Source organism: Mercenaria mercenaria, chromosome 1, assembly GCF_021730395.1.
Source record: "Mercenaria mercenaria strain notata chromosome 1, MADL_Memer_1, whole genome shotgun sequence".
Classification (NCBI taxonomy): Eukaryota; Metazoa; Mollusca; class Bivalvia; order Venerida; family Veneridae; genus Mercenaria; species Mercenaria mercenaria.
Genome location: NC_069361.1, coordinates 99,496,002 through 99,518,910, shown reverse-complemented (window position 1 = coordinate 99,518,910; position 22,909 = coordinate 99,496,002). Strand labels below are relative to the sequence as shown.

General features: G+C 30.3%; 1 protein-coding gene across 1 annotated transcript in view; it reads left to right on the top strand.

Annotated features, from left to right (window-relative positions):
• The window catches only part of LOC123529005 (uncharacterized), a 42,192-nt gene extending 19,709 nt beyond the window's left edge, over positions 1–22,483 (top strand). Inside the window, exons 2-5 of the mRNA XM_045309162.2 lie at positions 17,010–17,409; positions 18,419–18,589; positions 19,460–19,668; positions 21,544–22,483. Of these exons, the coding sequence (XP_045165097.2) occupies positions 17,010–17,409; positions 18,419–18,589; positions 19,460–19,668; positions 21,544–21,774 (1,011 nt within the window). The 3' untranslated portion in view covers positions 21,775–22,483. The remainder of the gene's footprint in view (positions 1–17,009; positions 17,410–18,418; positions 18,590–19,459; positions 19,669–21,543) is intronic.
• Positions 22,484–22,909: the final 426 nt, after the last annotated feature.

Sequence of the window (22,909 nt, the reverse complement as noted above, 5' to 3'; positions counted from 1 at the left end):
TGTAATCCAACATTATGTTTGGATAAAAGACTTTAATAGATTAATGAATAACAAAACAAAAAATACAAACAAGAAACATTTTTGTAAAAGTTGCTTACAACATTTTACTCAAGAAAGAATATTAAATGAACATATTCCAAATTGTTTAGCTATTAATGGTACCCAAGGTGTAAAAATGCCAAAAGAGGGAAGTAAAGTACAATTTAAAAATTATCATAAAGGTTTAGCAGTACCTTTTGTAATTTATGCTGATTTTGAATCAATAACTAAAAAAGTTTTAACTGCTTTACCATCAACTGAATCTTCATTTACTGAACCATATCAAAATCATATAGATTGTGGTTACGGCTATAAAGTTGTTTGTTGTTACGACGATAAATATACTAAACCAACCCAGATTTATAGAGGTCCTAATGCAGTTTATAAGTTTATTGAAAAAATGCTTGAGGAAGAGGAATATTGTAAAGAAATATTTAGTGTTAATTTTAACAAAGAACTAAGAATGTCTAAAAATGATTCAACCGAATTTAAAAAACAAAAGTTTTGTCATATCTGTGAAAAAGAATATAAGGAAAATGAAAATCCTGTTCGAGATCATTGTCATATAACAGGAAAATTTAGAGGAAGTGCTCACTCAGAATGTAATATTAATTTTAAACTAACACATAAAATTCCTGTTATTTTTCATAATTTAAGAGGTTATGACGGTCATTTTATTATGCAACAAATAGGGAAATTTAAAAAAGAAATTAATGTTATTCCTAACAATATGGAAAGATATATGGCATTTATGATTTCTGACTTGGTCTTTATTGATTCATTCCAATTTATGTCTCAATCATTGGATAACTTAGTAAAAAATATTCCAGAATTTAAATATTTATCTCAAGAATTTAATTGCGAAAGCATTAATTTATTAAAGACAAAAGGTGTTTATCCATATGATTACATGGATTCATTTAAAAAATTCAAAGAAACAGAATTACCTTCTAAAGAAGAGTTTTATTCAATTTTAAATGAAACACATATATCTGATAATGAATACGAACATGCTAAAAATGTTTGGAATAAATTTAAAATTAAAACAATGGGAGAATATCATGATCTATATTTAAAAACTGACGTATTACTTTTAGCTGATGTATTTGAAAATTTTAGAAAATTATGTTTAGAGTACTACAAATTAGATCCTTGTCATTATTTTAGTAGTCCTGGTTTAGCTTGGGATGCAATGTTAAAAATGACTGGAATTAAGTTAGATTTAATAACTGATATTAATATGTATCTTTTATTGAAAAGGGACTGAGAGGAGGAATAAGTTATATTTCAAACAGATACAGTAAAGCAAACAATAAATATATGAAAGATTATAATTCAAAAGAAGAAAGCAAATACATTATGTACCTTGACGCCAATAACCTTTACGGTTGGGCTATGTGTCAACCTTTACCCTCTGGAAACTTTAAATTTATATCCGAAAAACAATTTAAGAAATTAATTGAAAAAGGGTTTAAAACTAACTTTATAGTTGAATGTGATCTTGAATATCCAAAAGAATTACATAAAACCCACAATGATTATCCTTTAGCTCCTGAAAAAATTAAAATACCAGATCAATGGCTTTTGATTATAGTAAAAATATTAAAACAGAATTTGAAATAGGAAAAAGTAATGTAAAAAAATTAGTTCCAACTTTAATGAAAAAACAAAATTATGTAGTTCATTATAAAAATCTTGAACTATATACACAATTAGGGTTAAAAGTAACAAAAATACATAAAATATTAACTTTTGACGAAAGTCCTTGGTTAAAAAAGTATATTGATTTTAATACTCAAAAAAGATCTAAAGCAAAAAATTCATTTGAAAAGGACTTTTTTAAGTTAATGAACAATTCTGTATTCGGTAAGACGATGGAGAATTTACGCAAGAGGGTTAATATTAAATTAACACATGATGAAAATATTTTATTAAAATACATAGCCAAACCTTCATTTGTTAGTTCAACGATGTTTAACTCTAACCTTTTTGGTATTCATAGAATAAAAGAAAGTTTGTTATTAAACAGACCTTGTTATGTTGGAATGTGCATTCTAGATTTATCAAAATATTTAATGTATGATTTTCATTATAATTACATTAAGGAAAAGTACGAGAGTAATTGTAAATTATTGTTTACTGACACTGATTCATTATGTTATGAAATAAAAACCAAAGATGCGTATAAAGACTTTTATAAGGACAAAGATTTATTTGATAATAGTGATTACGATAACAACTCAAAATTTTATTTTGATAATAATAAAAAAGTAATTGGAAAATTTAAAGATGAAGCTGCTGGTGTAGTAATTGTTGAATTTGTAGGATTAAGAAGTAAAATGTATTCATATTTATTAGAAAACGAAGTTAACATTAAAAAATGTAAAGGAATTAAAAAAACTTGTTGTTAAGAAAACAATAGTTCATAAAAATTATAAAGATACTTTGTTTAATTCAACCCAAAGTAATCACACCTTTAAAGTTATTCGTTCTAATAAACACAATCTTTCCAGTTATGTTATAAATAAAACATCTTTATCATGTTATGACGATAAAAGATATATTCTTGAAAATGGTATTGATACATTAGCTTATTCTTAAATTAATTAAAGTTTTTATTAAAGTTTTTATTAAATTATAGAACCATAAATTGTTAACTGAATATTCATAACGTTTAAAGAATTAATATAAATAACATCATTTATTTTAAATTCATTTGCATAATTAATAGAAATAGATTCATTTTTTCTGTTATTTTTTACATTATAACTTTGAAGAATTACATTTTCTTTATTTTTTAGTTGTAATTTAGCTTCTCCTTTATCTAATTTAATTGCATCAACAAGAATAATTAAGATGCAATTAAAATTAATTGTTACATTATTACCATTTTGAACTAAACCAGGACTAGCATTTACAGTTTTCCATTGAAATAATCCACTATCAGTATCTTGGGTATAACTTGTTAAAAACAATGGAGGTTTTTTTATTAATTGCCTTTCTATTTGTTTTTCTATTTTATTTACTTTTTCATTTATATTATTGAATATTCCCATTATATTAATTATTCCAGTTAAATTTCAGTTAAATAAATGTCCTTTTTAGTTAAAATAATTTATAATAGTTTGTTCATTTACTCTTTGATTATGAATTTTTAGTGTTTTATACAATAAATCATACAACGGTACTTTATCTTGTAACATTTTAATGAAAAATAAACAATAATATCCACAAAGCATACTTGTTTTGTCTTGATATTGAACATTGTTGTATTTTACATTTGGTATATACTGAATTACTTCTTTTGGTGGAGGAAGTCCAAATGGGTCGAAGTATATTTTACCAATATAACAAACCCAATGTGTTCCAGGACCAACAGAGTCGTCCAAATTTATAATTCCACACTCGTCCTTTACTTTTAATTTTAATTTTGGTAGACCTGTGGTCTCCGAGAGTTTCACTCTTGGTAAATTATTTCTACTAAATACACCCCTAAAGTTTTTAATTTTTAATTGTTTTACCCATTGTTCAATTTCAAAGTTAGATATTGGTTTGTTTATAAATTTTATTTTTTTTTTACTATAGGAATTCGTCTGTAAGGTCTCCGTTGTGAATCAATCTGTAGTCCTTTTCCACTTAACAAAGATGTAATCAAAGGTATTCCTAGACTAGCAGCCAACATACCTAAAAACCCACCGTCTTGTTTTTGTTTTTGTGTTAATTTAATCACTCCAGATCCTACTAATTGCTTTCTTTGATTAGGTGTAAGATATGGTGATATCATATTTCTCTTATCATTAGCTACTGAAATAATACCATTTCCAAGTATTTTACTAACACCAGTACTGGCCAGTCCAGAAAGGGCCCCAATGCCTAGAGGGGCTAATATTTTTGGAGCTATTTTTGCTGCCATTGGAAGAATTGTTTTTCCTAACAAACCAGCCAAAGCTCCTAAAAATCCACCATTTTGACCTTGACTGTACATTTGTTTTTTTGAAATTGTAATTTCTAATCCCTTCTTATTTGCAACAGCTTTTTTAATTTGATTAATTTGTGTTTTTGTTAAAAGTAAAGGGAAGTTTCCATGTAATTGTTCATGTTTTAATCTAAAAGTATGTGGAATTTTGTTGTTGTAGGCTCGGGCTAAATTTTTCTTTTGTCCATCTGTAAGGTTAATTTTATATTCAATATAATTTGATGACATTATATACTTTATATTTATTTTAATTTTTACTTTTAATTTATATTTATTTTATTTAAACAATAACAAGTTCATTTCCAATAGTATTTATTTCAACTGTTTCTTCATACAATACAATTGCGTAAACACGAATATTAGCTGCTGGTGGAATATTTAATTTAGCTGTTAATGTAATATGCTTAGGATCTTCTGTTATTACTTCCTTTTTATATTCCAAGTTAAAATGAATAAATCCAAACAAACTTTTAAAATTAAATCTATTTAAGAGACTTCCAGTAGTTTTGTTATTTTGTTTATAATAATAATTAATTACATCATCATATATTCTTGATATACTTGTGTATTCTGTTTCTGGATAAAAAACACCATTACCAACTTCAAGACGACAAGAGCTCAAAATGCAATTTTCATTTGCTGGATTAATTTGAAATGTATCTAATAAATGTGGGTTATGTTCTTGTGAATTACTTTTATCAGGTCGTTGTAAATAAACAAATACATGTTGTGGTTTTATTACACCAGCCGTTATTCTAAAGGTTATATTAGTTTGTTGTGTATCAGTTGATTGCGTCATCATTTCCCTAAGGTATGACCATCTTGCTTTTTTAAATCTTTCAGTAGTAATTAGATCAAACCCAAATTCATTAAAAATTAAACGTGGAACCCATAGAATTAATTTTGTTACAATTACTCTACCTGGGTCTCCACCAGCTCTAAAAATTAATTCATCATCATCTGTCAGCTGCAGTGTTATTTGAATTTGACTTGGAGGTATAATATTAGTTTCTAAACCCTGAAAAAATGAATAATTATTTAATGGAATTTTAGCATTTACCTCTTTATTACCCTGGATTAAATCCTTTCTAATAGCGAAACCACTATTATATCCAGCTTGATCCTTCCTACTTTCAGCAGTAGCAGCTTCATCTAAATAAATAAATTCATTTGTTCCAGTTGATTTTGCATAATCTTCAGATAGTTCAACCAAACTCTTAACATTTACTACCTTATATAAATTATTACAATCATAAACAATTTTTCCATTTTGTTTAACCACTAACTGATCAATTAATGAAGCTGCATTATTAATTAGAGCAATTTGATCTCCATCAGCATAATTATTACCATTAGCAAGCTTATTTACTTTAAAACTTACTTCAAAATAACCATTAAACCAATCAAAATATGAACTTCTATCATTAATTGTAAAGTGATATCCGTTTTTTTGTTGCTTAACATTATTTCCCAAGACAGATATTAAAGCTGTATCTAATTGAATAGGAGTTAATTCATATCTTTCACAATATTCTTTTGTTCTAAACATGTATATATTATATATTATTTTATTTTTTATTAAAGTTAAAACTTTATTTTTTTATAAATTAATCTGTTAATACGTTTTTGTTGAGCTGAAGTTCCAGCACGAGCTAAAGTCCCAGATCCTGACAATAATCTATTTAATCTTATATCAATATCCTCCTCATTATCATTATTATTTTTATTATTATTTTTATTATTATTTTTATTATTCTTTTCTTGTAATTCCTTAGCAATTAAATTACCAACTGCCGGAGCAGGTTTCTTTTTAAATTTTTCAACAATTTTAGCTGCAGCTAAATTTCCAACTTCTGTTCCAACCTTTTTTGTTCCACTTTCTAACGCAGCTTTTCCTGCTGTTTCCAAAGCTTTTTTTCCAGCTGTGCTAATTGAAGATGCGGCTGAACTTGAAAGCAATTTCGTTAAAGTGTCAAAGATACCTGTCCCGTGTATGATTTCTTTTCCTGTGTGAGTATTAACATAAATAAATATTCCTTTATTTTTATCATAAACTTTCTTGTACATTATATAAAACTAAATTTTAATAAAAGTTTTAAAACTTTAGTTTTAATTAAATTTCTTTTAAAATTAGTGTAAAACTTGTTTCAACCTCATTAAAATTAATTATTCTACCAAATACATCTGTAATATATATTCTAATTGAATTTATAATATATTTATTAATTTCAGAATATCCAACTCTTTGTGGTTCTTTTGTAAATGGATAAGCTCTTGTTAAATCTGCAGTACTTAAAGCATAAATAATATCACTGAAATTACCATCAACAAGTGAATTATCAATAAGATCACAATGAATGTAAATTGTATCCACAGAGTTAGTTATATTTGGTGTTTTAGTTCCCCATTCAGTTTTGTCTAATTTTTTTTTCTCAAATCCAAGCAATGTATGAAAATTTGATATTTCCAAATCCAACTTAAAATTATCTGTAATTGAAATCAAAATCTTAAAACTACTTAAATCAAATTCCAAACTTATTGGAGCAATTTCTGATTTATCAAATTCATAATCATCATTACTTATTAATGTTTCTCTAATATAATTATTAATATCTGTGTAACTGTAAGAACCATTTGTAAATATAATATCTTTCCAATCCTTACCATTATGATAACGAATTCTTTTATTGTCATATTCATCACTAATATTATGCCAAGAGTAGGTCATAGTGTTAATACTATCCAAACCAACAACATAAGTTTTATTTTTATCTAAAATTAAAGAACGACTAAATCTGATTGTAAAATCACTCGGAGTATTTTTATTATCTTTAACTGTTTCAGAACTTAATACTATTTTTTTGTTCCATTTATATAATTATCAAACATATCTTTTTAATTAAAATTTAAATTCAAGAAAAATAATTTTTATATAACTTTTCATGTTGTTCTGGTAACAATGTTTTCATTTTTAATAGTTCATCAATTATTCTAATACCTTCATTTTTTAGTTCTTCATTATTATTTCCAGCATTAATTGAACCACAAATTAACTCCAAGTCATTAACCAATTCTTTTGGATTACATGGACAAACGTCATAACCTTGTCCCCTAATTACTTTTTTAAATTTCATAGATCTTTTATTGATAGGTAATCCTGACTTTTCTGTTAATTCTTTGAATATTTTTCTTGAATGATTTGAATGCTTTTTCTTATTGTTATATCTTTTATTAATCAAATCAATTAAATCATCATCTACTTTAGTGTTAATAACTTCTTTTCCAGTTATTCTATCCTTAGCAATTAACTTATTTTGACCATAAAGTTTATTTAAGTTAATAATTAAATTACCATATTGCCCATTTGGTGAAACTTTATATGGATTATGATATCTTATTCCTTTTCCCATATACTTTTTTCCTGTTTCTAGAATATAATTGATCGTTTTTCTATATTTTACTAAATTATCCGACTTAGCTATAATTGCTTCCTTTTGCTTTAGATCAAGATCTGTGGGATTTTTCATTCTAGTTATTGCACCAGATTTATTACCCATTTTTTTTATTTCATCCGATACATGTTCTATGATACCCTCTACTTCTTCTTTAGTCATTCTTTCATCAGGATTTTTAGATTTGCTGTGAAAAAAGTTAAACACTTCTTGTGGTGTGTTATATTTTTTTTTATCTAAAAGATCTAAATCAATATCTTTATTAAAATTAACTGTAAATTCTTTTGGTCTTGCTCCTGATTCTTCTTCTGATTCTTCTTCTGATTCTTCAAAAGGATCATCTTCATCATCCAACCCCATATGATCTTCAGGAATTTTTTTTTCTCTGTTATAATAATCTTTCAGTATTTTATCAACCTCTTTTTCGTCTAGTTTTTGTGGTATTAGTGGTAATAATGGTTGTTGTAGTCCCGGAGGTGGTGGTTCTTCCATTTTCTCTGCCAATTTTTGTTGTTGTTCTACTTCTTGTATTTTATCAACAAAACTTTTTGGAAGTAACGCTAATTGTTGTTTTATTCCAGGTAATGCTTTTAACTGACTTGATAATTGTTCTTTTTGGCTTTCTATTTTTTCAGTAATTGGTTTATAAATTTCAGTATACATATCCCGATTTGTAGCTTTTCTTATTTTTTCTCTCATTATTTCTTCTCTAAGATTTCTCATCTTTTGCCCAACTAATTTTTTTCTTATTATCATTTCATTAAGTTTTGATTGCATTTATATAATAATGTAAGATAATTTAAAATAATGTAAAATAATGTAAGATAATGTATTATTATATATAAATGGAAATTCCAAATTATGATACAAAAAATGATAAATCCAATAACTTTAAACAATTTTATCCTTTTATGCCAGATTCATGTTTTAGAATGTTAATATGTGGATCGTCAGGATCTGGAAAAACAAATACATTAATGCATATACTTCGAAAACCTCTTATATATTATGATAAATTATACTTATATGCTAAAAACCTAGAACAATCTAAATATCAAGATTTAATAAATCACTTAAATGAAATTGCAAAAAAATTAAAGTAGATCCAAATGAAATACTTGAATATTCAGCTGATCCCGACCAAATTGAACCTTGTGAGAATCTTGAATCAAAAAAACAAAAAGTAGTAATATTTGATGATTTTGTATGTGAAGATAAAAAAGTTCAAAATGAAATAACAAAATACTTTATTCAAGGACGTCACAAAAACTGTTGTGTTATTTATTTAAGTCAGTCTTACTATAAAACACCAAAAGATATTCGAATTAACTGTTCACATTATATTTTATTTGAAAGTCCAGGTAAAATGGAAAATAATAGGATTTGTGATGAACAAAATATAGATCGTGATACTTTTGCTAATGCAACAAAACAGAAGTATGATTTCTTATATGTTGACAAACCAAGGAAGTTTTTAAGAAAAAACTTTACTGGTAATATATAATAATTATATGATGGGAGTTTTTAATGATGTAAAACAAATTAATCAACCTGACAGTATAAGTAAAGTTAAATTTGATATTGATTTAAGTGATTATGCTACTAAAAAACAATTCAAAAAGCTTAAAAAGGAAACGGAATCGTATCTTCATAGAAATAAGGAACTTGATAACACAATGAATAGAGCATTAGATATGGGAGGTAATGAAATAATCAACCTAGGAAATCCAGATAAACCCAACGATGCAGTTTCAAGACGGTTTGTGTATAAAAAAATTCAAAGTGTAATAGATGACTATAAACTTGAAGATGTCAAAAGTATAAAACAAACACTAGAAGTAGAAGTAAAGAATATTGAAGAATTAACAAAAGATTTTAAAAAGAATTCATTATTAATTAATCAATTACAAGGTAAAATTGAAGAAGAAATGAAAGCTATGACTGATTCTATTAAAGAACTTGAAGAGAAATCTGATTTGACAGATGATAATATAAAAGAAGTATTTCGAGTTAATTTAAACATTTTATACACTCAAGTTCAAGAATTAAAAGATAGTATGATTAAACATGAAGAGCTAAAAGATAAGATTATTGAAGCTGAGAAAAAGTTACAAAATATGTATCAGTTAGAAATTAGAACAGAAATAAATAAACTAAATACTGAAATGGCAAAAGGGAATCAAGATTTACTCGATACATTTTCAAATAAATTTGCAGAATATAAATCTGAATTGGAAAAGGCAGCTTCACAAAGAGGTGATGATCATGACACAGCATTAGATGACTTTAAAAAAGAAATTAATTCTAAAATAGATGACTTTAAAAAACAAATTCGAAATTGGATTAGTATTGTTGACAACCGTCACAATTTAAAATATGCAGAATTAAGTAATATTACAAAAAAATTGCAAGAAGATACTAATGAATTTAATGATAAAGTTGAAAAAATAATAAATGATTTGGACTCTGTAGTTGAAATATCAGCTAAACAAGAAGAAGCAATTAAGATAATTAATGATAAAATTAATGATAAAATTAAAAAAATAACAAATGATTTGGACTCTGTAGTTGAAATATCAGCTAAACAAGGAGAATCAATCACTGCTAATACTCAAGTAATTACTGCTAATACTAAAGCAATAACCGCTAATGTTGAAGAAATTACCACTAATACCGAAGAAATTAAAAAAGTAATAAATGTTTTTCATAAACAAGAAACACAATTAGCTAGAACAAAGGCTACTGTTGACAATTTATCTGCTTCTGAAGTTGCCGCAACAAAACGAGTTGATGATTTAGCTGAAATAATTCTTAAACTTAAAAAGAAAGACAGGAAAATAGAAAAAAGGGTAGAGGAAGTAAAACATGAAGTGTTTCTCTTTGAATACTATTATAATCATACTTTTGATTACATACAAATGAAAAAGTATTTTGACCGTCGTGGTGCCTGGATACATTCAACATATAAAAATATGGCCGATCTGAACTATTTAAATATATTTGAAATAAGACCTGGAATTATCGTAGATTATAAAGATTTTATAAACACAAACCAAGAATATAAAATAGATGTACTAGATATGCTTTTGAGTGGTGTGTTTATAGTCAGAAAAACCGGAACTTATATAATAGATATTAAGATTTTATTAAAGGGTGCAAGCTCCCCGGGTGAACCGTATAAACCGACTAAAAGCCCAATATCACATTTTATATTTAGGTGGCGAAATAATAGGCCTCAGGATGATGTTTTACTTTTTGGTATATTTGATAATGTAAATATAACAGCTGAGGCAGCTGAGGACTTTGATACTGATAAGTTAATATCTATGTATAAGAAAAAAATTAAAATTTATCTAAAACAAGGAACAATGTTTGATATTCACCCGTATGAGGATTCGGCATCTACAGAATTAACATTTATGCTTTTGATGGGCAGTTACATCAAATTCTACATATCGGACGAACCTGTATCCTCTGATAGAAGCAGACTTTTGGATTAAAAAGCTTAATTAAAAGCTTAATAACATACAATATCAAGACAAAACAAACACATTTTGTGGTTATTATTGTTTATTTTTCATTAAAATGTTACAAAATGGTATAAACATTTATGATTTATTGTATAAAACACTGAGATTAAACAATGTAAAACATAATAAATAATTCAATCATGCATATGTCTATGGTATACTCAAACGGTTGAGTGATTTCAGTTGTTTGTACTTAAATCTTGTAATACTTGTTTAATAGTTGTTAAAAAGTGCAAAAGCCGTGTTCTGTACATTTATTTTAACCCCGACGCCAGGTAGAATTTATTACGTGCACACCCGACGCCGGGGTGAACCATTAGTCTTTCCTAAGAGACCTCATCTGTAGGCTCACCATACAGCTGGTTTTTCCTAAGTCATCAAACCTGCCCGGTTTTGCAGCCAGAATCACCTTCAACCCCATTGTTCTTGCCTCCCGAAACCTTCGAAACTAGAGACAAGAACGAAGTAAGGCAATTCAGTGCTATTACAACATTGACGGAAGAATTCTTTATGTGCACAACCAGTTTAATGTCATAACAGCAGGCTGTAACCGTTAACAGTCAAGACGATCCAGTACACAAACCATACTGCAAGCTACCTTTAAACAGACAAGGAAACGTCAGATTGACTTCCGGAGCTAAACATAACAGAACTCGCCTCAATGATATAAAAGTGAAACCGGTTATATATAGTGTATATTCTTTATTATAATAGTGTTATGGTTTTGAAATTATCATAATTTTATTTTCATGTGTTATAATTTATTCAATTACTTTTTGTTTCTAAATAATAACAACTCCTAAAGTAATTTTATTCTTCCAATATTAATTAAAATAATTTGTATGAATTTCAATTATCAAAGGGAGATATTACTTGTTTTTTAATAAAAAGAGGGATAGATTTGTAAATAACCGACCTTATTATATTTGTTATATTTAGCATTTGGTTTCCCGGTCTGTGTTATTTTTAGTTTGAAATTTTCTTGTTTCATGGATAATTATTAATGTATTTATTGGTATTGTGTACATTTTGTGTCATTTCTAATGTCTTTAACAGTTGTTTTATCTATGTAGAAGGATTACAAAACAAGGAAGTAAAAGAGTTATTTAAACAGAAAATAAATGTGGTCTAAATTCAACCACATTATATTTTACTTCCTGTATGTTATATTAGGCCAAAGTTATTCTACATTTTGTCTCTCGGTGTAGTGTTTAAAGATTATTTAAAAGTTTTTAAGTGGAAACTATTTTTAAATAAAGATATATGTTTTCTTCATTTTAAATCATCTTTAATTAAATCATTTTTAGTTAAATCAGAGGTTTTTATTGGGTTTAAAATCTGTGGTTTTTAAATTGGCCGACATTGGATATTTTAGAATAGGGACAAGGGGTCAGGCGAGGTCATACTGTTTTCGCACAAACAATTACTATACTACTTTGAGTGACTTGATGGGCGATGTCGGCAAACTTAATCTACGGTAAATAAGAAAATATGATAAATATAGTATTCCAACAATGTACGTATATTCATTTACCCAAACAGTATGGTGGCTGATTTCTGCCATTTCCTGTTGGCGTGTTGGCGGGTCAAAAACACGAAATCTCGACAAAAACCTAATTTGTCGAGGTTTCGTGTTGTCGTGTCGGCGGGGCGAAAACACAAAAACACGACAAATAAAGGGCGCCGACACGACATATTTATACCCGCCAACACGAAAACTCGACAGATAAATTTGTCTAGTCGGCGCCCTTCAAACGTCGAGTTTTCGCGTAAAATCTGTCGTGTTTTCGTGTTTTCGCCCCGACAACACGAAAACACGAAATGGCAGAAATCAGCCACCTTAAAGAGAATTCCTATAGTTTTTTTCCTTTCATAGAATTTTTTTTAATTCACATATATGATAGGAAAATTTGTGCTGAAAATAATGAACAAATAAAAACAATGGGTCACCAGGCTTGTTTTTGTGAAAAATTGTTTTAAACAAACCCACTATTGCTGAAACTGCCAGCGATTTTTCAACATTTTCATAATTTTCTGCTTTTTTTATAAATACCAACCAAAATATACATCAAGACAGCACAATAAAGTTTTTTTCTTTTTACAGATTTTATTATATATTTATTTGATATAATAGTTATATTTGTAATACTCTATCCTTACAATAATGGGTACAAATGAAAAAAAATATATTGTTTCATATTCACTTTTGTGAACTTTTTTCAATGAAAAATACCAAAAGTGAAGAATATTTTTTTTAAATTTTGAAAAAACTCTTTCATAGAATTTTTCCCTGTTTTTCTTGTGTATAGATAATTGTATTGTGAGCATAAAAATGGCTAAAAATGTATGGGTCACCAGGCTAAATTTTATGTTAAGACCGCGAGAATACAACACCTGTTCGGACGGAAAATGGCGCGAACCTGGCCAAATTGATTACATGTACATGTATGTCTGCTAGAAGTTAAAGAAAAGTTTTAATTTTTTTTAATTCTTTCTATAATTTAATACTAAATAATCTGAAAGGTGATATTGTTTTATCAGTACTAAGTCAATTATCTTACATTATATGAACGACACTGTCTTTGTACTAAAATGCGATGTGAAAACACAACCACAAAAATAGCAAGATACCTGTCAGGCATGATACTTGTCAATACAACATAAAACAGTATCAACATTTGATTACTGATAAAACTTATCAAAAATGTTATTTCATTCCAGATTCCTCATTTTTAAGATTGTCTGTCACATGTTTCAACAAATGTTGACTTCAGTTCAGTTTTCCATAGAAAGTGACGGCTGCGCAGAAAGATGCGCATAAAAAACTATAGGAATTCCCTTTAAAACAGAGATTTTGGAGAACGAGTGTGGAGGTACATAGTTGAAATAATGAAATTGTTTGTAAAGCTAGTGGGGTTTTAACTTTAAATAATATGAAAACTAATTTTCAGATAAACACCCCAACAGAAGTAGATAAAAAAAACTAACAAAACACCAACCACCGATTAACTGGCGATAGACATGATGTGTATAATAGCAAAACATTTTCTCGGTACACTGTTAATGTTCAAATTATCTCGAGATTCCAGGCTCTTAGCAACTGATTGCACAACTATGATAGAAGATTGATAACTAGTGTATATACCTGTAAACTGACAGACCCGAATGTATAGTTGTCTCTTTTTGTATCATTTAAGAAGAAAAGTATATTTACAAATCATAGTTCCATTTATGTTACTTTTAAATATTCCCGTTTGAATAGGTTACAAATGACACCAGACAGTTATGATATAAAATCACCTTATATCGTAAAAACGACTCGAGAGTGGTTCAAGTAAGCTTGGAGCTTTCATCACAATGGAGCTAAAATAAATTAGTATAAACTAAACTAAACTAAACTAAAAGATAAGTCAAAGGAAAGAAAAGAAAGGAACGAGTGAAACTTATAATTTGAAATCCTTTGTTCCTCGCTGATATGGGTTTGAAATGTATGGAGAAGGGATGAAGAATTCTATCGTCTCCGACGGATTTCTGAAGGTCAGGACGGGCGCCTGTTGTCCTTGACCTTGAAAGTTTTATATATATCCTAAATAGCTAAACAGAGTCCGTGTGACCCGACAAACTATAAATTTTAACTGACGTTTTTCAAGTCAACATGCGTAGAGAGCAGATTGGAAAACTACTGTCGTAAAATTTAAGTTTTATATCAATATTAATTCTGTCATTGAAATTCATCCAGAATATTTCATATTCTTAATTAGGCTCTGCATTTGTATATAGTAGATCATAGAAGAGCAGCAAATCCTAGAAAACCGGTAATTGTGCTTATGAATCGTAAACTAGCTACCTTTATTATACCTAAATGCATAAAATATGACATTCATCATTCAAAAACGAAAGTAAAATCGCATTAGTTTTCGAAGGTACACATGTGATAAATAATATAAGTGACATTTTGTCACTCAAAACTGAAGCATTTCAAGAATATGTCAATTAAAAAGTTTGAAAAAAATGGATAACTAGTTGTAATTAGGACTTACGTGCAGGCATCTATTCGTCATTACATTGTCTACTGTCTGTACTATAAATGATTTATGAAGAGTTCAAAGATCTGTAAACTCAAAATATCTTTGAGCAATTTGGTTGAGTTTGAACCTAGTATACATATAAGCAATAATACAGACAAACAATCAAGGGAATACTACGAGAACAATTGGCTTGCCCTAGACATTATTGTTTAATGTAATTAGCTACCTGTTTTTACCTGATACACTTCCCGAGATTGCTCATGGGCAACCTACGGTGAACTCCTTGAATGTGTTTGACGACTTTCTCCACGGAACAAAACAAGTAAAGTAAAAGAACCAAACAGCCTTCCGTGCCTTGGCACCAGATCTTGCTGGAATGGTAATTTAATGCATGGCCAACATATTTTGCAATAGCCCGGCAGTTAGCAGCAACATTCGTTTATCAGCAGGCTCTCAGAGAACTTGCCAAGACTCATAGCAAACATTGTTCCCGTCAGAGACAAATTATGTAAATTACATTTATCATATTTTGACGAATTATGGATGGCCGTTTTCGAACCTAATGGAAGACAGTTAATAGTTAATGTATTTTAATACCACTATCCATGACATCAATAAGAGAAATTGAAGGTTCAATAACCAACTTTCTGCTGTGCTGAAGTAATCTACATTTTTGTACTTATTTCAACATTTTACGCAATATCTTTGACTCCAGTTCCTTACAGACAAATGTGTATCTTAGAAAATAACGTTTTCCTACGCAATTTCGATTACGACTCAGAAAAAAAAAGTTAAAAGCATTTAAGGAGTAACTGAGCTGATAAAATTGCATGCATACCTTTGCTCTTTGGCAACAAAAATCGAAAGAAATGACACGCTCCAGTTAATGATCAAATAATATTCCTCGTTTAATATTTGATATTAAGTTTTATACACAAATTTTTGTATGATGTTTGCAGTAGCAGCAGAAATTAAATATCTCCAGGTCCTATATTATTTTCAACATGCTGCCTTCCGAACGTTTTTCATTTTGCTTTGAAAAGGTGTCAGGAAGTCTTTGTCTCATATTGTCAATATTAATTATTGTTGTTTTTTAGTGACTCTCCACGGAAATATTTTGGGTATGATAAATAGGAGTGGGGGTGGGGGGGGGGGGACGCTAGCCGAGTGCATTTTTTCTGCTTTCAAAGAATCAAACACAGATTGACAATATTAATTATTGGGTTTGTTAGTAACCCTCCACGCAAATATGTGGGGTCAGTATGATAAATGGCAGCGAGGCGTTAGCCGGGTGCATGTTTTTTCTTTTGCTTACTAGGGAATTTTTAACAGATTCTATCATATTAGCTCGCATGAAACATATCTTTGTCAACTCTGCTTTAGCTTTTCTTAAAACCTTCCATGCCTATGAGAGTTTTACCAAGTACCATAAAAGTGAGTTTCTTTCGCACAATTTTGATAGCGGTGTTTTATTTGACCACTCCTGGCAAAACCACGTTAGCTAGGGGACTACTTAAAAACAGTGTTCAGCTTACATAATAACTGACGCAGTATGTTCCAATGTCACATCTTCACAACGTACCAACATGAAAATCTGTAAAATAAAATCCTTATGTTACACTAAATCGTACGATGTTGAAGATTTAATCACAAATCCAACTTCACAACGACATGTATATAATAATTTTTACAATGCACTTTCTGTTCGTTCTATTTTAGTTTGTATAATTTCACTGGGGGCAGTTCAATAAGAAGAGTTGAAACAAGTTGAAAACATGTCGATTTTAAAGATAATTTTAATAATCTTAGAGGTCTGCTATATGATCATGTTGAGTATTTGTTTGCATCAAAAAAAGAACCAGTTCCACTTTAACAATGTGAGCTATTTGCCGCATGTGGTATTTGAAAGATTTGTATCTGTAGAGACCACCTACATGCTTTATATAGACTGAATGTAATGTTAACATGTCTTCTTCTTTTTCAGATAAACAATTCCAGCAATGTTATTACTACACCTCCAAGATCAACAAAAATGAATCATGTGGTCACGCCTGCAAAAGGCAACAAGCTGCAAATCAGCTCTGACAAATCCGCTAATAAATCAGACACTTTCTCGCGCCTTGTGTCAAATAAACCACCCCCATCTCCATCACGTGACAGTCGGATATCATTCGTTTCTGACCAGTCAAATCCGCCAGAAGAATTCACATGGAGCGCCTTTACACCAATGTCTCAAGAAGTGTTCGAAAATGCCTATAAAAGGCATAACTACTTTTATAAATTCAGTGACAAAGTATTAAAACAAGGTACCAAAATGAAGACCAATGTTTGGGACGTCTCCGGAAAACCAGGCGAAACAATGACATATGAACAGTTGTTTCAAGGTAATAACAAATCAGTACCATGTAGTGTTTAGAGTTTTTTGATTGTTTGTAAATGTTCGTGGTGGCCTTAAAATAGCTTAAGCAGAATTCCCATGTAAATATATTTAATTTAAAACATACACAAATATTGAATCTTTGGAAAAAAATTAACTTGTCTATACAATTATATCTCCTACTCACTACAGGCAACACACTTATTTCCTTTAAGACATATGATATATGTTTGAACTGATCCTGTATGATGTTTTACTGTTTATGTTCACAAATCATATCTATACCGGTAGCACCGTAATAATAACACCTTCTTCTAGAAGTACCCGCTGTTTCCTTTTTCCTTTAGATAGCACTCCACGACACAATAATTGATTGTTTACCCCTTGTAAATTCTACAGCTAATAGTATATTGCTCTCCATTATCAAGAGTTGAAATGCCACAACAGTTTCTGAGTAAACCTTGAAAACAATTCATCATTTATCAGGTTTCAAGAACATTCAGAGAATACTACAGCATCTTGATCTGTTAACACATGATTTGTTTCTTTATAGAACAATGATTATAACTTGTCACCCACCTTGTATCGTAGGCGCGTGTAATAAGCATTACCCTTTCTTATAGTTTGTATCATATCTGGCGCAGTTTGTATCATATCTGGCGCTTTGACAAGTCGATCTCTGTAACCGAACTTCCGGAAAGACGCGGAGGTCAATGTTTCAAAAATTGTCTACGTCACAGACAAAGTGCATTCGACGCAAATTATATAGCCCTACCTTATTTCAATCAAAATAAAACAGATTTAGTTAGTCTAAGAATCAAACTTACAGAATACATACATTGCTATGTTGTTTTAGGTACATAAAAAATCTAATAGTTGACACAACAGCTGTTGTATTTGTATGCATGCATGTATTGTTTGTCAGATATCAGCTAAACAGTTGCTTCCGAGGGGAATTCCTTTCCATTATATAGAGATACAAGCAGCTTTTTTATCAATCATGCGTATCTTTCCAGGAGTACTAGCAGACGGAGAAAGACTTATACTGGGCGGCAGCTGGTTGTATTTCCGGGCTGTGGAGTTTTTCGAACCGGAATGTACGAAACAGATCAAACCACCGCTGGGAGAAGGCAGGATCTGTCTTACCAATCTCAGAATGTTGCTGTTGTGTGCTGAGTCTGCTTCAGGTATTTATTATTATCAGGTGAACTAACAATGTTCTGTACAAGACAAGCTTGTCCAGTAAGGTTATAAGCCAATTTACATTGTGTTATACAAGACAAAGTTACATCGGCAAATACGAAATTAATGTATTCAATACGAAAACATAATGGACGGTCACGCGGTACAAATGCAAATCACTGATTGGAAAAGAAATATATGTATCGGATAATAAATGATCATATTTCATACTTGGAAAAACAAATATTAATTTACCCAACTTGTTTGTTTCAACTTCTATTATATTTATAGATATATTGAACCCAGCTTGAGCAGCCAATATCTTATCAGCTGAGTCACCGGTCTATCGAGTATCGCTTACTGTTATTCCAGTAATGATGCTTTTTCATTTAACATGACAAATTATCATTGTGCAAACAAAATAAGAACGTTCTTCTATAGCTATGACCCCTTTGATAAAACCTGATAAAACAATGTGCTAAATTAAGCCTGGGACAGAAGTTGGATATTTTGTTTCAAAGTTTCTTTTCTTTTACTAATTCAATATTTTGTAAAGCATTGGCATCAGTCACAATGCTTAAGTTCAAAATGGATGTGTAGTTAAACATGAATAACAATTTTTTTTTTAAAAAAAGCATCTTTTATCTGAGGAACGACATTAGCTTATTCAACAAGTACTATGGTAACAGGCACTCCACTTCGAGCTGAACAATTAAACCAGTACTGTACTGTAGTTATTCTTATTCCGTCGAGTTTGCTGAGCCGTGGATGTTGCAAGCCTCTGACTAAATTCCTAACACACATATTACGTTATGACTCAACATGTAGTATATAGCTTTACAGATGCATTAATCCAACCTTCTTTTTAAAAACAGATGCCAGCATAGCAGAATATGGAAATCCCGAGGCAGAGAAGGGCGGTGGTTACAAACTGTCCGTGTCAAAGCTTAACAATGTCTTCTTCCAAAACATTCCTATCGACTGTTTCGAGAGTGTCGAGTTGAGCTCCACTGTAGGTGTCATGGCCGAGAGTAAATTGACTGAAAGAAAACCAGCCTGCTGTGGACTCTTCTCCTGTGTCGGGGTAAGATTATTGACTGTATTCAGGCTACATATAGATGATAGAAATAGTTAATATATTGACGAAACACATCTATTAAGAAATATTTGTTAGAATTTAATATATATAGTTTTTTAGCTCATCTGAGCCAAAGGGTCATGTTGAGCTTTTGTGACCGGTCAATGTCCGTCGTCCGTCGTGCGTCGTCCGTCCGTCAACAATTTCTAAAACAATCTTCTTCTTGAAAACCACTAGGCAGAGTTACATCAAACTTCACAGGAATGATCCTTGGGTGGTCCCCTTTTAAAATTATTCAAAGAATTGAATTCCATGCAGAACTCTGGTTGCCATGGCAACCGAAAGGAAAAAAAATAAAAATCTTCTTGTCTAAAACCGCAAGGCCTAGAGCCTTGATATTTGGCAGGTGACATCATCTAATGGTCCTCTATGAAAATTGGTCAAATTATGCCCCTGGGTTGAAAAGAGGCCCCGCACCGGGGGTCCCAAGTTTTGCATAGACTTATATAGGAAAAAACTTTAAAAATATTCTTGTCTAAAACCAATAGACCTAGGCCTTTGATATTTGGTATGTAGCATTGTCTTGTGGTCCTCTACCATAATTATTCAAATTATCACCCTGGGATGAAAAGAGACCCTGCCCCGGAGGTCTCAAGTTTTACAAAGACTTATATAGGATTTTTTTAAAAAAATCTTCTTGTCTGAAACTGCAAGTCCTAGGCTTTTGATATTTAGTATGTTGCATTGCCTAGTATTCCTGTACCAAAATTGTTCAAATTATTACCCTGGGGTGAAAAGAGGCCTTGTCCCGGGGGGGTCTCAATTTTTACATAGACTTATATAGGAAAAAAAATCTTGTCCTAAAGTTCAAGGCCTAGGCCTTTGATATTTGGTTTGTAGCATTGCCTAGTGGATCCCTTGCAAGATTGTTCAAATTATACCCCTGGGGTGAAAAGAGGCCCCGCCCTGAGGGTTACTTGTTATGAGTTATATAGGAAAAAGTACTTAAAATATTAGATCATAGTTCCTAGACTGTTTAATTATAATTACCTGACTGTGACCTTGACCTACTGACCTACTTTCTTGTTTTTTAAGATACAACCTTGAAATTTGGATGACATGCACAGTAAAGCACACATATCTTAAAATTGACTTTCAGTGACCATGAATGTGACCTACTGACCTACCGTATTAATATTTTAGCATCAGTTTGTCATTTGAAACATATGGCTCATATTACTCAGGTGAGCGTTCCAGGGTCATCATGACCCTCTTGTTTACACATTTTCCGAAGTTCTGCTTTTAAATTAATTTATTCGAAAAAACAATAAAATACATTTGGAAATACAGAAACAGAAGTAGAAGAAATGAATTATTTTTCAAAAATATCCGAAGCGGTCTTGAAGTTCCGAATGCCATCCCATACATGAACGCGGTTTTGTTCTATTTATAAAGTTCATTTAATGTATAATAGAATTCTGCGTTTTAATGTGACGACTCGAGCACGTTCGATTACATTTAAAAGAAAAATACACTCAGGATTTGTGTCTGATAAAACGTAAAGCAAATTAATAATTAGATGAACACTGCGTAAAGCTTTGAACTTCAATCATAAACAAGCTAAGCTAATGGTATAGTAGCTTATAATAATGACTTCGTAAGTTGATGCTGATATGAATTAAACCCTTACATCTATTTTTCCAAACCATTCCAAGATTTTTTCTTTAAATTTGATACCTCTTCTTAACTGCTGAATATCATTAAACGCAATTCTCTGATGGATTTAATCGATATGGTGTAAGTGTAGAAAACATCTTGATAAATTACGTCAAATGTTTACTGGTGTATTTAAATAATCTAAACTGTTTTTACTGGTTGCAGGTTGGACGTTGTGGAAACACTTGGGATGCCTCTCCGCCATTACCAATCAATGTTGTGAAGAGAGTTATTCGCCTTGGTGTGTACCTACCACCTTGGCGGACACCCGCCATAATGCTGGTACATCTGCACCCGAAAATGTCACTAACATCAGCACGTGATTTCGTTACCAAATTACAGAACCACGTGCCACAGATGCAGTATCACAACAAGCAAGGAGCTACCTTATTGTAAGATAAAAACATGGCGCTTCCTTACTGTGAAATAAATTTTTTCAAACGAATGCATCTACACTGTAATATCTATCTGAAAGCTACCGTCGGTAATACCGGTACGAGTAATATGCTTTCTAAATATATTGCACAGGAACATACTACCTGGAAATATGAAAATACAGACCATGTTTAAAAATGAAATAACATTTGCAGGAAAAGATACAGGAGAAACGTAAAACACTTGACATTAACCAGTGTCCGACTGTATGTTTGTGATGGACATTTGAATACAATTAAACATCTAAAGGAATGGATTTTACAGAGGTACAAGAAGAAACATGCAGTGCGGCATTTCAGTAATGATGGTAATTTTTCAAATAATACGGCCCTTTACTGTTGTTTGAAATTTATGTGAACGGTTTGAATAAATGTCGTAAGCTTGCAGCCAAACTGAAAAATCGAAACTAAAGTTCATTCATCTGTGAAAACATAATTCACAGAGGTAATTAAAGTATTTTCATATCAATAGAAACATTTTGTTTAAGGATTGTGTGCTATTTTAAAAGGTGTCTCTATGGAAATTAGTAAATGCCTTAAAACTTTTATAAAAGAGAACATGGTAATTCGTGTATATATGTACGTAAACAATTCGGTATGCAGCTGAGCGCGCAATATTTGTAGTGTTTGGATAATATTTATTTATCTTACAATAAAGTTTTGAAATAATAGTTTGCAATACTTTATATTTTAAAGCATGCTTAAATGACGTGTTCTACTACTGCCTGTGACATATATCTTAGTTTCGACGCCCGTCAGAAAAGGACTAGATATAACTTAAAATGCACCACAGGTGGGTTTAGGCTACCTACTCACCTACTGATGATAAACAAATGTACTGTATCAAGGTCTATAAAATGATGTGGTATTCTGGCAATATTATATTAACAATGACTGTTATATAAACAATATGCGTGGTACGAATAAAAACAACAAAACAAAGGTGTACAACAAAACGCTAATTTCTATGATATAACCAACACCCCTTACATATACAAAAAATGCAGTTACATTACAAAAGATTGACAGGTACAGTTGTTGTTCCAATTATCTTTCTTCATTAAAGATATTTCAATGTTGTTCAAAGGCAAATGCAT